Source organism: Mastigoproctus giganteus, chromosome 6 (assembly GCF_048544385.1).
Source record: "Mastigoproctus giganteus isolate SK-2022 chromosome 6, ASM4854438v1, whole genome shotgun sequence".
In the NCBI taxonomy this organism is placed as follows: Eukaryota; Metazoa; Arthropoda; class Arachnida; order Uropygi; family Thelyphonidae; genus Mastigoproctus; species Mastigoproctus giganteus.
In genome coordinates, this window is record NC_143580.1 from 11,982,676 (window position 1) to 11,997,347 (window position 14,672).

Consider the following 14,672-nt stretch of genomic DNA (forward strand, 5'->3'; position numbering starts at 1 on the left):
ATTATGAGAAGTCACTGGCAAAGGAAAACAGCAAAGCCTTCTTTACTTATATTAACAGTAGAAAGAAGGGATTGAATCACATTAGTCCACTTGATAAAGACTGTTTAACTATTGATGATTCTGCTTAATCTGCTGACAAAATGAATAGGTATTTTGCATCTACATTTATGCATGATGAGTTCTTTAGGGAGAGGAATAACAGAAGCTCATCAAAACCTAACAAATAACTAAATTCCTTTCTGATAACTGAGAGGAAAGTGGAAGAAAAATTATTAAAGCTTAAAATAAAAAGGCACCTTGAGTGGATGGGATCTAGCTAATTATATTAGGAGAGACAGCAAAGGAGGTAATCAAATCCTTAGCCATAATTACGAGAGTATCTTGGATTTAGGAGATGACCCCATTGGACTGGATGTGCAAAAATATCCCCAATTCACAAAAAAAAGGGGGGGGGGGGAGATTAAGAGGTGACATGAGTAATTATATAGACTTGTTAGCTTAACTTCTGTTCCAAGGAAAAATAACGGGGCCTCTGGTTAAAGAAGTAATGCAAGACTGTCTGGACAGAATGCAATTACACTTCAGTTACAGAATTGATTTGTTAAGGGACAATTTTGTCTGACCAATCTGATTAGATATTATGACAGTAATAAAGGCACTGGATGCAAAGAATAATTTTGATATATACTTCAGAAAGCTTTCGATGCTGATGCTGTTGCACATAAGACTGCTGTACAAATTAGAACAGTAACTTGCCATTAAGGGCAATTGCTGGATAAAGGGATGGCTGAGTGGGAGTGGTTATTAAGGAACACTTGCTCTTCACGCAACAATGTTATTAGTAGAATTCCTAGGGTTCAGTGCTCAGCCCCTTGTTCTTTCCTATATTTATTAGTGATACTGATGAAGGTATAACAGGCTTAATGTCTAAGTTTGTAGATGATACAAAGGTTATCAGGGTGGTTAATGAATGTAATTAGGGTAAGCTACTGCAACGAGATCTAAAAAAAATTAGGCCGATGGGCTGAGAAATGGCAGTTGATAGCACTACACTCAGGATAGTTTTTATGGCCACAAGGGCGACTAAGGCCATGATGTGCCAAGTCCACTCAGGATAGTGGAAAATGAAAGACCTGTAGGTAATTGTGCAGTCAGATAGAAAGTTCTCTAAGCAATGTAGACAGGCTGCCAGGACATATAATGGACTTTTGTGTATGATAGGAACTTTGCTATCAGGAATAAGGAAGTGATTATTCCATTGTATAATGCAATGGTCAGGCTGCATATTAGGAAGGATATAGATCAGCTGGAATGGGTGCAGAGAAGGGCAGTGTGATTGGTGAAGGAAATGAAAGGATGATTTTACCAAGACATGTTTCAGTTATGTAAATTTCAGCATCCAGAGACTACATACCTAGATGGTGATCTGATTAAGGCTTTGAATGGAATGAGCAAGCTTAATGCCACTGGCATTCTTCCTCTTGCTCAGGGTGCCTCTGTAGCCAGATGCGCAGGAGCAGCAGTGCGTAGCACACGCTTCATGATTAGACCGGGGTTTGAGCCTGTGGCCACCAAATACGGAGGTTGCGGAAAGGTCAGGGAATGACCACCGCATATCCCCGGAGCAATATGGCCTTAGTTGCTAATGCTCCTTAAAAAAAAAAAAAAAAAAAACAATAACCTCTTGCTCAGACTAAACACAAGGGGGCATAAATTCAAACTGAGGAAGGATGGTTCCATGATAGATGTGTGGAGGTTTGCCTTCATCCAGCAGGTTGTTGATTGTTGGATATAAACTTCCATGTGTTGTGGAAGTGGAGAATTAATTCTCCTAATTAGGAGAATTAACTATAGTAAAACTACAAATTTAAACAGATAAGCCAACCGTTTAAAACTGATTTAATAATAAAATAAAATAATACAAAGGACTATAAAATAATATTTACAAAAATTGATTTACAAAAACTAGTTTGAAACAAAAATAAAATAAACTAAGTAAATAAGTTATAAAATGCATTAAAATATAATTTTAAAAGCGATAAAAACACTATTGAAGCTTTCGGAGGTGTCTGCCTCATTCTTCAGCAATAATGAAACTTAAGCGACACATCCTTAAATACCAGGTTCACGGTACATGTGGATGACCAAGGTGCATACTCGGTATTCCTTTCACGTGTACCAGAACCGGAAGTGGTCTGGGGGAGTGGAAAACTAAAACGTTTACCTCTGGCAAAAACCACCGCCTCAAAAAGGGGGTGAAGCCTAACTCACTTGTCTCTGTTCATGCAACCTGCAGCCCGGAAGCTGCACACAGTAGTGTCACAGGTCAAAGACACGATTACTAGGGATTCTAGTAGTGGGGTCGTATATGAGATCACATGCCCGGACTGTGGGGAATGTTATGTGGGGGAGACAGGATGGCGTCTTAAGAACCGTCTGGGGGAACATTCAAGAGCGATACGGACCACAGAGATCAATAAATCCACCATTGCCGAGCACTATTGCCTGCACCTTCACAATGGTGGGACTGTTAGTAATCCTGGGTACAACCTCCATGCACAAGTACATGGTGGGTGACCACCCAGGTGTGAACCAACGTAAGCAGGGGTCGAGGTGTGGCGCCCACACCACATGGAGGAACGCCGCCCCTCTAAGTTACCAGGCAGTACTAGGTGGTAGATGACTCATCAACCGGTGAAATACCACCACTTTGCTTATTGGAGGCTTGAAGTGGTGGAACCCATGTTTAGTCTCTACAGCTAAGTTCCGGTCAACTCTTCCCTATCTCCTCCATCATGCAGTATGATTGATGACTTTTGAGGTTATGATGAATGTCGTGGCAAGATCCGATATTCCTTACATTCCAGGGTACAGCTCTAAAACGGTATTGAAGGGCCGGCCGCTAGTTAGTACACCGGACCGAACCTATTGGTAACTCTCTAGGAGGCTTCCGGATCAGCTAGTGTATAATCTTGCTACCTCTACTCTGCCAGATAGTGACTGGAGGGAGTCAGAGTAGTGTGTATGCGGGGAGCATTGTCGAGGCCACATTATGTCAAGGATCTGGGTATATTCTTACCACGTGTACGCCATATCCAAAAATTACATTACTTCATACACCATGTCCCACCCACTTTTTCTTACTATTGAATACACCATGAATTGTCAAACTAATAGAGCAAGCTTATCTGCGAAAAGATCTAAACCTCCCAAGCACTTCCGAATTCATTTCACAAATTTACGTGGTCTCAATTCTAATCTCAACGATGTCCATTTCCACTTGCAGTCTGCCAAACCCCATGTACTTTTTCTGACAGAATCTCAGTTATCGGTTGATTCAACTACTGCTCATCTCAGATGCCCAAATTATTCATTGTATGATTCCTTTCGCCTCAAAGGTGGTACTTGTGCATATGTCCATTCTCATATTCCCTGTCAGAGACTTGGCAATTTGGAATCTCCTCTCTTTGATCTTCTCTGGCTTAAAATCTCTCTACCTCATTGTGTCAAATTCATCTGTTGTCTCTACCGTTCTCCCAACTCCACTAATCACTTGGAGCTCTTTGACTTCCTCTCTTTACAACTTGACTTTCTCCAGTCCAACTTTAGTAACAGTGAGGTAATTTTCCTTGGTGATTTTAATGTTCACAAATCCAGCTGGCTTCCATTTTCTAGTCACACCGACCCAGCAGGTCGAGATGCTGAGGCTTTTGCAATTACTAATGACCTAGCACAGATTGTTCATTTACATACAAGAATACCAGACAATATAATCATACAGCCAATACACTGGATCTTTTTCTCACAAACAACCCTTCTAAGTACACGGTCGAAGTGAGAGGTCCTTTAGGCACTTCAGATCACAACTTGGTGATTGTCTCTTCTCCAATGGAACCCTTATCTCATGGCTATTCCCAACCTCGTGTTGTTTGGCATTACAAGAATGCAAACTGGGATGACCTGCGAGACTTCTTTTCTTCTTTTCCTTGGTCGGATTACTGTTTCAAAACTTCTGATGTCAACGTTTGCTCAGATCGTGTCAGTGAAATTATTTGTGCAGGAATGGAATCCTTTATCCCACACTCCACTTTAAAATCTCGTCCTTTATCTAAAACCTTGGTTTTCCAATAAATGTGCTAAGGCTGTCCAAGAGAAGAATGTTGCATATCGTAATTGGCTTGTTTCCAATTCTTCAGTTTCATTTTCTGCCTACACCAAAGCTCGCAACAATTGAAAAGCAGTTATTAATCAGTCCAAACTAGAGTTTGAACAGGCTAAGAGTAGAAAACTTGCTTCTTGCCCTAATGGTAGCCAAGCATTCTGGTCTCTTGCCAAAGCTATTGGCCGCAACTTTTGCCCATCTCTGCTACCACCTCTGTCCAAACCAGATGGTTCTGTTGTCACTTCAGCCAAGGACAAAGCTGACCTGCTAGCATCCCATTTTTCTTCCAGCTCATGTATTAAAGATCTTGGTAAAACACCTCCCACCATTCCCAACACGCTCCATTCAATGCCTCATGTGGTCTTCTGTCAAAAGGATATCAGAAAGATTTTGATGAATCTTGATGCTAAGAAAGCTCCAGGTCCTGATGGTATTTCTCCACTTGTTCTCAAAACCTGTGCTCCTGAACTTACTCCTATTCTTTGCCGTCTTTTTTCACTTTCTTATTCCAAAAGTGTTTTTCCTTCTGCATGGAAATTTGCTCATATCCAGCCAGTTCCTAAAAAGGGTTACAAATCCCTCCCATCCAATTATCGTCCCATTGCAATTACTTCTACTCTTTCTAAAGTGATGGAGAAATCAATTAACCACCAACTCTTAAACTACCTAAAAACCTTCCGTCTAATCAACGATTGCCAGTATGGATTCCGTCAGTGTCGATCCACTGGTGATATTCACGCTTATGTTACCCATTTATGGACTAATTCAATGGAAAAGTTCGGTGAAACACAAGTAGTTGCTCTTGATATATCAAAGGCTTTTGATCGTGTTTGGCATAAAGGTCTTCTTAACAAGCTTCCATCATATGGTTTGCCAACTGTTTTTAGTAATTGGTTATCCAGTTTTTTCTCTGATCGCTCACTGAGGGTGATGGTAAATGGCTCTCTGTCTTCTAACTTCTCCACTAATGCTGGTGTCCCCCAAGGTTCAGTTCTTTCCCCCACTCTTTTCCTCTTGTATATCAATGACCTTCTTCCATTGACTGGAAATCCTATCCATAGTTTTGCCGATGATAGCACATTGCATTTAACTTTCCATTTTGAGAAACCTTGTCCTGCTCAATCAGCTTCAACTTCTCGAAAATCTGCTACGAATTCCTTAAATGCCGATCTTCAGGTAATTCTCCAGTGGGGCAAAGACAACTTAGTTGATTTCAACCCTTCTAAAACTCAGTCTTGTCTTATATCTCGCAAAAAGGATTCTTCTGCTCCTATGCTTATCTTTAGTGACACTCCAATTTCTAGGCAAAATGATATATCTCTTTTGGGGATTACCCTGACTTCTAATCTCTCTTGGCACAAGCACATTACAAATATTGCTTCCTCTGCATCTAAAAAACTTGGTTTTCTCTTTCGCTCTCGGCATTACTTTTCTTCCAAACAATCGCTCACTCTGTATAAATCGCAAATCCGCCCTGCCATGGAATATTGTTCCCACATCTGGGGTGGTGCCCCCAAAACCTCTCTCAGACTTCTTGATTCCATTCAGAAGAGGGCAGTTAGGTTAATTAATGATTCATCTCTAACAGAGTCTCTCCACTCGCTTTCTCATAGACGCACTGTTTCTGCTGCATGCCTCTTCTACAGATACTTCCATGGGCATTGTTCTTCTGAATTGGCTTCTATAATTCCCGCTCTCTCTCTTTCAAAACAGTCCGAACACATGCCGCCACCAGCCAACATCCATTTACTGTCCAACTTCAAACTCACAGAACCAACTTTTCATCTTCCTCATTTATTCATTCAACTGCCATTTTCTGGAACAACCTTCCTTCAGACGTATTTCCTGAAAATTACAATCTACAGAAGTTCAAGTTCAATGTCAACAAATATCTTCTTTCGGCTTCTCAACCTCCAACCCAAGCATGGTACTAAGTACTATAGGTTCTAATACCTCTCGTGTTTGGGGTTCACATAAAAAAAAAAAAAAAAAAAACTATTGGGAAAAACAACGCCAGATCTCCCCTGACAACGCTGTCATCCTTGACCGGGCGCATAGATTCTGGGACCGCAAGTGGCTGGAAAGTCTGTGGATTGGATCCTCTGGCAACAATAGCATGAACAGAGACAGGGGAGTTAGGCTTTATCCCCTTTTTGAGATGGTGGTTTTTGCCAGAGATAAACGTTTTAATTTTCCACGCCCCCAGACTACTTCCGGTTCTGGTGTACGTGAAAGGAATACCAAGTATGCGCCTGGTCATCCACGTGTGCCGTGAACCTGGTATTTAAGGATGTGTCGCTCAAGTTTCATTATTGCTGAAGAAGGAGGCAGACACCTCCGAAAGCTTCAATAGTGTTTTTATAGCTTTTAAATTTATATTTTAATTCATTTTAACTTATTTAATTTTTGTTTCAAACTAGTTTTTTGCAAATATTATTTTACAGTCCTTTGTATTATTTTATTTTATTATTAAATCAGTTTTAAACAGTTGGCATATCTGTTTAAATTTGTGGTATGACTAATCCCAACCTTAGAGGCCTTATTGCAGATATAGTAAAACTTATAATCTGGTGTTTTCTGAAAATTTTACAAAAAATAGAAATAAATAAATAAATAATAAAAATACTGAATTAATCTGAAGTCTTATGCTATGAATATTGTTGCTTTGGCTACTGCAAGTTATATACAACTACAGAAACTTTTATTATAATTTTAAAAAGCTACAACAAAGTTTTCCATGGTTGAATATAATTTTCCCAACATAATGTGGCTGTTACTAACAAACACACTAGATAAACTTGCTTGAAAACAAATGCTCGCTTGTTTTCTATATATATATATATATATATATATATATATATATATATATATTTTTTTTTTTAATAATGATTCTAAAACTAGAAATTGCATTATTAACTTTAGCATGCATTCATTTACTGATTGCAGCCTTGGCACTTATGCATTACTGTTCACCATGAGGAACTTTCTCGTGGCTGCTAGAAATGGCCACTAGAACATTTCCTGTAGTGATGGGCATAATATAGAATCATAATTGAAATAAATAATTACAGCATCATTTTCATAATGATCATAAGCAAATTAGGTGATTATGAAATTGACAAGAAGAAGAAAAAACAAACCTTTTTTTTCCAGTTATTGTGGTAGATTTTATAATCAACTATTTCAATTATCGACATACAATGAAAACTTTTTGCAACAGAAATTGCTTTGTTTGTTTGTTGTTTGGTTTTTAGGAGCATTAGTAACTAAGGCCATATTGCTCCAGGATATGCGGTGTTCATTCCCTGACCTTTCCGCATCCTCCATATTTGGTGGTCACAGGCTCGAACCCCGATCTAATCAAGAAGAGTGTGCTATGCACTGCTGCTCCTGTCCACCTGTCTACAGAGGCGCCACAACAGAAATATAGCGGATTTAATTTTAACAGATTTCAAATGCACGGGGCATCTCTAAAAATACACTTCCTCCATTTTTTCTCAGATAACTTTGGACATGTTAACGATGAACACTGTGATCATTTTCATAAATATATTGCTATAGTCTAGTATCCTGGAGACTACTGCTGGACAGTGATCAGACTCCTGATCATTACAAAATAAACGAAAAATGGGGAAAAATAAACTATATTTTTATTATTATTATAATTATTAATCAACTGACCAATCATGTGAGTTGCATGAAGTGCAATGATATGATTAACATACTATTGAACCTAATACAGTAACTGTTTATTACTATTAATATAATTCTATCAATCATAGATTTCCACTCCATAAACACAAAGGGAAGTGGGAGAAGGATATATTTTAAATTAGTTCAATTGTGTTTGCATGCCAAAACATACAATGGACCAAACTAAAATTAAGAAAATAATAAAATTATACATTTTACAAACATCATACCTGAGCAGTGTACTGCAGAAATTCTGCAACGATAAAAATTGTTATCCTTAGGATAAAAAGCCATACAGAGGCTCCCAACCTTTACAGATAGCTCCGTATACCCACAATCTGCAGATTGAAAAGTGCTACAAAAAATAATATTTATTTAAATTATGAAATAATATAGACCACAGAATTGTATAAATGTTTACTAAAAATGCTAAAAATAGAACTTATTAATGTAAATCAGTGGTGCCAACTTCCCTGGTACTTTAAACTGTGGACTGCAGCCTCAAGTTTAAGTATCAGGGAAGGTTTCAAGTAAATTTAACAATATTTCTAATCTTCTTTCCTAATAACTTGTATAGATTTTACCTGATACACTAAGGAGCAAAATTCCTTTGTAATTTCCACATTCACAGAACTGAAAGCAATCAAACTTGCACACTTCCCATTGCACCTACCCAACTTTGCAGACTTCCCTCGTTCTGCAAGCTATCTTCCTTTCCTTGGTCTTCTGTGGGCTTCCAAGACAAGGGGTGATTCCTACTTCTCCCTTCCCACCTCTTCTTTCTGCTGGAGGATGCCTTCTTTTCTCATTATCCTTTTGCCTACTTTGAACCCACCACTTGTACTATCTTCCCCACTCTCTTCCCTTTTTTTATTTTGTCTTCGTCCAGAAAGCTCAGGCAACCCTGGTAGAGATCAGCCAGAGTATGATGGGCAGCCTGGCTCACCTCCCAGTGGTGGTGGGCAACGTAGGGTCCCACTAGGGGCTCTGCAGCCAAGTAGCCAGAGAAACAGAACATAACACAATACTGCATAGACGAGACAGTACACTTTTTTCTGGCTTATGCAGTAGTTCTGCATTCCATCACAGAGTACATACGCTGCAGATGTGGGAAACCACAGGTGGTGCCTAACCCTAAATACTATGCCACTTCCTTTTTCTTCAATCCTTCTCCTTTTAGTTTTGGCATTGTGTAATTTACACAAAATTATGCAGGTAGATGGAGGAGGAAAATTGCTTTTCAACAGTTTTATTACTTCTACCACATATATATATATATATGCAGAACTTCCAAATTCCTCATTAAAAACCTCACTCTTCAGATAGTCTATATATGGTATAGAAACTCACTTGTAAAAAGGTTAATACTCAGTAATTACAAACAGTCTAATCTTATGAGTAGAATAACACATCAACTAGATTAGACAAATTTAATTATATCAAATTTAATTCGGGTTAATTAATTATTCTGTCTCTTAAAATCTTTCCACTCCTCTTAGTTGTTCTGTTCCTGCTGCATATCTCTTCTATAGATCCTTCCAGGGGCACTGTTCTTCAGAAATGGCATCTGCAATTCTCTTACTCTCTTCAAAAACCAGTCTGAACACATGCTGCAACCAGTCAACATCCATTTACTGTCCAACTTCAAACTCAGAGAGCCAATTTTTCTCTTTCCTCATCTATCCTCTGACGGTGTGGTCGACCCAGAGTATAAACAGAAAATTTACTATTTATTATCCCTTCAACTAGTTTTCTGGAATAACCTTCTTTCATACATATTTACTGAAAATTACAGTCCACAGAAATTCAAGTCTAATGTCAAGTATTTTCAGTCTTCTTCAACCCATGCATGATAAAAGGTTCTAATACCTTTTGCGTTCAGGGTTTTGTTAAAAAAAAAAACAGCCTTTCGGGATATTTCAGCCTTTAAGTAGCCTGTTCTGAATCTCTTGTCAACTTCTTGTAAGATTATTAAAGAAATGATAACATTGCATCAAAAAATTAAGCATAATTTTAAAAAAAAAAATAGTTTATTGTATTTTCCCTACAAAATGAATTTTTGAAAATGTCTTCCACTAGGAATCCTATAGGTGGGTACTTATCCATGATTCGCTTGTGGTTTAAAATTCCTTTTTAAAACTGTAATTTTCAATTTTTCATAGACTAATGATACTGACATACATCCTCCTGTTTCAGCAATCATATCTTCATTGGCTGATGGTGTTTCTTATTCAAGTTAATGTTCTCTATTTGTAGTTCTAACAGTTATTTAAAATTTAACCTTAATGTCAGTAAGACTCAGTATACACTACTCCCCAAAAAAGTATCTGGACACACTGTTGCATAATGACATTACTGCTACTCGGTTTGATAGTGAATTGGTCCCCCTTGGGCTATAATAACACACTTCCCCCTCAGAACAGGCTTTTCCACCAATAAATAACAGACTCAAGCAAGTACAGTCTTGCACACCTAATCATTACTTCACATTCCAGTTCATCCCACAGATGTTCAACAGGGTTCGAATCACAATTCTGCACAAGCCATTCCGACATCTATACAAGTGTCCATGAACCATTCTCAAACAGCACCAGCAGCTGTCACTGTCTTGATGAAACAAAGATGAATTTGTACCCGTCTTTGTAGTTGTACTAGGGTTTCTTCCCTAGAATTCCTGGGAAAAAATCCTAAGTTTAAAATTCCCAATTCCCAGAAAAAGCATTTCCTGAGAAATCGATTTTTATTTTTGTAATATACAGCATAGTTGCAAATAACCAATTAATTATAAAATGAGAGCTTTTTAAGGATTTTAACACAGATAAAAATTGTTTTACAAGAATTAAAGCTCTTATCTACAGGAGGACAGATATCCAAAAATCGCCGAAGATATATTAAACTGCTTAAAACCAGTGCAACTCACAGTTGAAGCATTAAGTAATCATACTGCAAATCTACCAACAAGCATAGGAATTTTTAGATTCCTGGAAAATCAAAATTCTTTAAGTAATAAGCTTTTAAAGGAGATTAAACAGCAACTTTTTAAACTTAGAGATAAAGTCTTTAGGTGTCCTTATTAGATATTTAAGCAATCCAAATAGGGTTATACTCCAGAATATGGGTACACCTCTGGAGGAAGGGGCTTCTTTTGCTTGAATCTGTCCTGAATTACTGGTATAAACTAATCTAGCCTTTTTTCACTAGCCAAAAATGAGTCTATTAAAAAAAACACATTTCTTTTTGCTTGAATCCGTCCCAAATTTGGCCATGCCCGCAACACAGTGACAAGACGTACCCATCTAGGTTCAGCCCCAAAAGTTTAAATGAAATTGTGATCTGCAAATCAATAATGGAAGAATTTTCAAAGAAAAGTGTGCTTCAATAGAAGTACACTTTTCTTTGAAAGAGAAAAAAGAGAAAGAGAAAATAATACGAACAAAGAAATGAAAATTCGTAACCGGGGGAATTAGAAGTGGATCTAAAAACAGAGTTAGGCCATTTCAACGGCAAAAGCAGAGACAATCCAATCAAATAAGATATTTTCATCGTTAAGAAGTGAGAAATTTATATGAAGTGATATATATACACTGAATCTAAAAATTTTATTAGATGCACTTCTAATAATTAGATCTACTTCAACCCAAAATGAAAGAAATTTTTCTACTTCGGGCTTATTTGTAACTAAGCAAAGATCCAGGCTTTCTGACCAAGCAATTAATGCTCTGTGATTTTTAAAATTTCATTTTAACAATAATTGAAAATGTTAAATGCTAATATTAGTTTTCCTTATTATTTTTTTTTTTTTTGAGTATTAGTGTTTACTTAGGATTTCTTTTATGCTAATCTCAATCTTAGTGTTTTAAAATAAATGTATAGAATAATCTGTACACTGTATCAATTTAATAAAATTTTCTGTTTACATTCATCAAAACTACGAGTCTCATTTTTTAATATCCAATTCTCCTTAAATTTTAGTTTTTTACTTATACCCCACAATGTACATTATTATTCATTATTATAGTGTTTAATGATTAGAATAAGGACAAAAATTCTTATCTAAAAGATAGCAAATATTTAATCAATAAAATAAAATTTTTGGGATTTCTTGAGAATTCTCAGGAACCAATTTCCCGTTCCCATTTCTCGAAGATTAAAAAATGTCAGGAATTTAAAAACCCTAGTCTGTACCAAAAAAACTGTGTAATGTGTACTTGCCTAGGTGGCACCACATGGCCACCCTCAACCCTGCATGATAACTATGTGTTGATACAGACTCTCTGAAGCCAGTTACTGTTTGTAATTTGTGAGCAGTAACGTCTGGGGTACATTGTGTCATGTGACCGGCCTCCCCAGGGATGTGGACATAGGCCACCTACTGTACACAATGACAGGCTGACCCAACTTGCCTGGATGAGACTGGGTCAGCCATGAAATATAAAATTTTTGTTAAAGAGGAGTGCTGGGGAGAAGAGACAGAGAAAGAAAAGGGGTAAAGATGAGTAAGTGGTGGATGTGAGACAGGAGACATCACAAAAAAAATTTATTTATTTATTTTTTATTTATTTTTTGAGGGAGGTAGAATTAGTGGGGGGAACAGATGAAGATGTGGACATAAAGCAAAGGCTTTATATCTACCAGGGAAGAAGGAGCAATAGATCAGGTGGAAAAAAATTCAAGATGGAAAACAGTGCAATGTCCGAGTCCTTGATGGTAGTAAGGGAGGGAGGATCAGTGGAACCTGGACAAAGCAGGAGAATATCCCACTGGTTATTGGTAAAGTTCAGGGTAAATGAGTCTGAGAAGGTTTAGGTTAATGGTATACATAAAATGTGATTATGAGGAAGGAAGAACTGGGTGGGATGTGGCAGGATAAAACAGGAGTCAGAGAGGTCCACAAAATGGAAAAGATCCTTGGTAGTTATTCTCAACGGTGAACAAATTAAAAAGATGAAGACAGGGTTAGGCAATTACAGGTAGCTAAAGATAGGGGAGTTAATTGTGGAAAGTATTGGTAAGGAGGATTAGAGAGGTGGGAATAGGTCCAGAAAGATCAAGTCACCAATGGTGAAGGCAGATACTGGAGATAATTTTCACTGGAGGAGGTACAGAGCAGTACATGAAGGGCAGGTAGCAGCACACTATTTTATTGATAAGGACAGAAAGGGTAGGGGGCAAGGAATGATTTGTTGAGGGAGTGGGGGAGAAGTGGGTAGTTGGGCTGGGTAGAATAGCAAGTGCCAGAGGATAGTTGGTTGGGATACCAAGCAGTGGGCAGCCCATCCACCACAAGGTAAACAGATCAAAGTTAGGGGAACAACGTATCCTCTAAGAAGAGGAATTCACTGTGGTGTTGATCTAGAATGCTGTGGCAGAAATTCCCAGCGAAACGATCCTGTACATGCAAGAGCCAGCACCAGCATGCAATCCCACACCACAGTGAATCACCTGACACCTGGTGTTGTTAGTGTTATTACTTTATGTTAATATACACAAAGAAAAATAATTTTTTTTTTTTTTTAAAAGAACTGTCACATTGTAGGGAACATGAAATTGTCCCAAATGTTAAGGTAGGCATCAGTGTTCCTAGTTCTCCACATCACTAAAGGTCCTAGGCCATATCATAAGAAAATTCCACACCATAATCCCACCACCTCCTCTGAACTTCACTGTTGGAATAATACTCTAGCAGCAGATATTCTCCAGGCATCATCCTTATCTGACTGGAGTAGAGTGTAACAAGATTTCCACTGCATATGGACAAATTACAGCATTGTTGTACTATGTAAGGCAAAACTTATGCACTGCTGTTCTTCCACAAAAATTGAAGCTGTAAAACTGTTTACATTATGTTTTCATCGACATCAACCTCTCTTGATGCCTTACAGAGATATTCGACAACAGTGCTGTACTATTCACACAAGTACCCTCTGGTCACATCGATCTTCTGTGGTGTTCTTGTACATTGCTGGATGGGGTGATGCTGTCCTGCTTCTATTTCATGATAACATTCCTGACAGTCAACTCTGAATGGTGCAGGAAGTCAGCAAGTTCAAAAATCAACAAGCCCACAATGTGAGAACCAAAAATAACACCCCTCCCAGCTTAAATATACATGCTGCAATAAGAACAACTTGTGTGGTTCATATGCCCTCATTTTTATTTATACAGAGCCACTCACCTTACTTACGTAAGGGTTGCATTCTGCGGAACTCTATGCAAGTCAGAATTTCCCAAAATACTTATGCAGCACTCGCAAATTTGATTGAAGCAAAAAATAAATGTTCGACGAACATGTAAATAGAATTATTTGTATTAATATGCTTGTATAAACTACAACACACTTAATATTAAACTCAATCTATTTGTCTGTAATTTTAGAACCATACACTTAATACTAGACAATTTATTTCTCTGCAATTAAAAACAATACTAATTAATAATAAACACTATTTCAATTAGTCTTTTTATTTATGAATCTTAAAATTGATGTTTGTTTTAAAGATTTCATTTTGATAAGTTTCCCCTTAAAACACTCGATGCATTAAAAGTCTCATTACTTGCCTCAGTTCCTTCAAAAAAATTGATTGTGTCCATTGCACCTTGAGCTTGGGAGATTGTCGGCACTGATTTTAATTCACTTTCAATTGTCGTCATATCATCATCACCTTTACCATCGTTGTTATCGTCTTTGTTGAGCACAGCATCTACAATGTCACTCTCTGTAGGAAGACCACCAGTTAATAAGTTGTCATCGACTCGTACAAATTCATCGTTATTATCTGTATTAAAACCTACAATGTTGTTACGTAGCAACCATTCA

At 37.7% G+C, this 14,672-nt stretch overlaps 1 protein-coding gene across 1 annotated transcript in view; it reads right to left on the reverse strand.

Moving 5' to 3' along the window:
* The window catches only part of LOC150083915 (uncharacterized), a 352,627-nt gene that overhangs the window by 229,179 nt on the left and 108,776 nt on the right, over positions 1 to 14,672 (reverse strand). Inside the window, exon 5 of the mRNA XM_090375828.1 lies at positions 8,086 to 8,210. Within this exon, the coding sequence (XP_090231954.1) occupies positions 8,086 to 8,210 (125 nt within the window). The remainder of the gene's footprint in view (positions 1 to 8,085; positions 8,211 to 14,672) is intronic.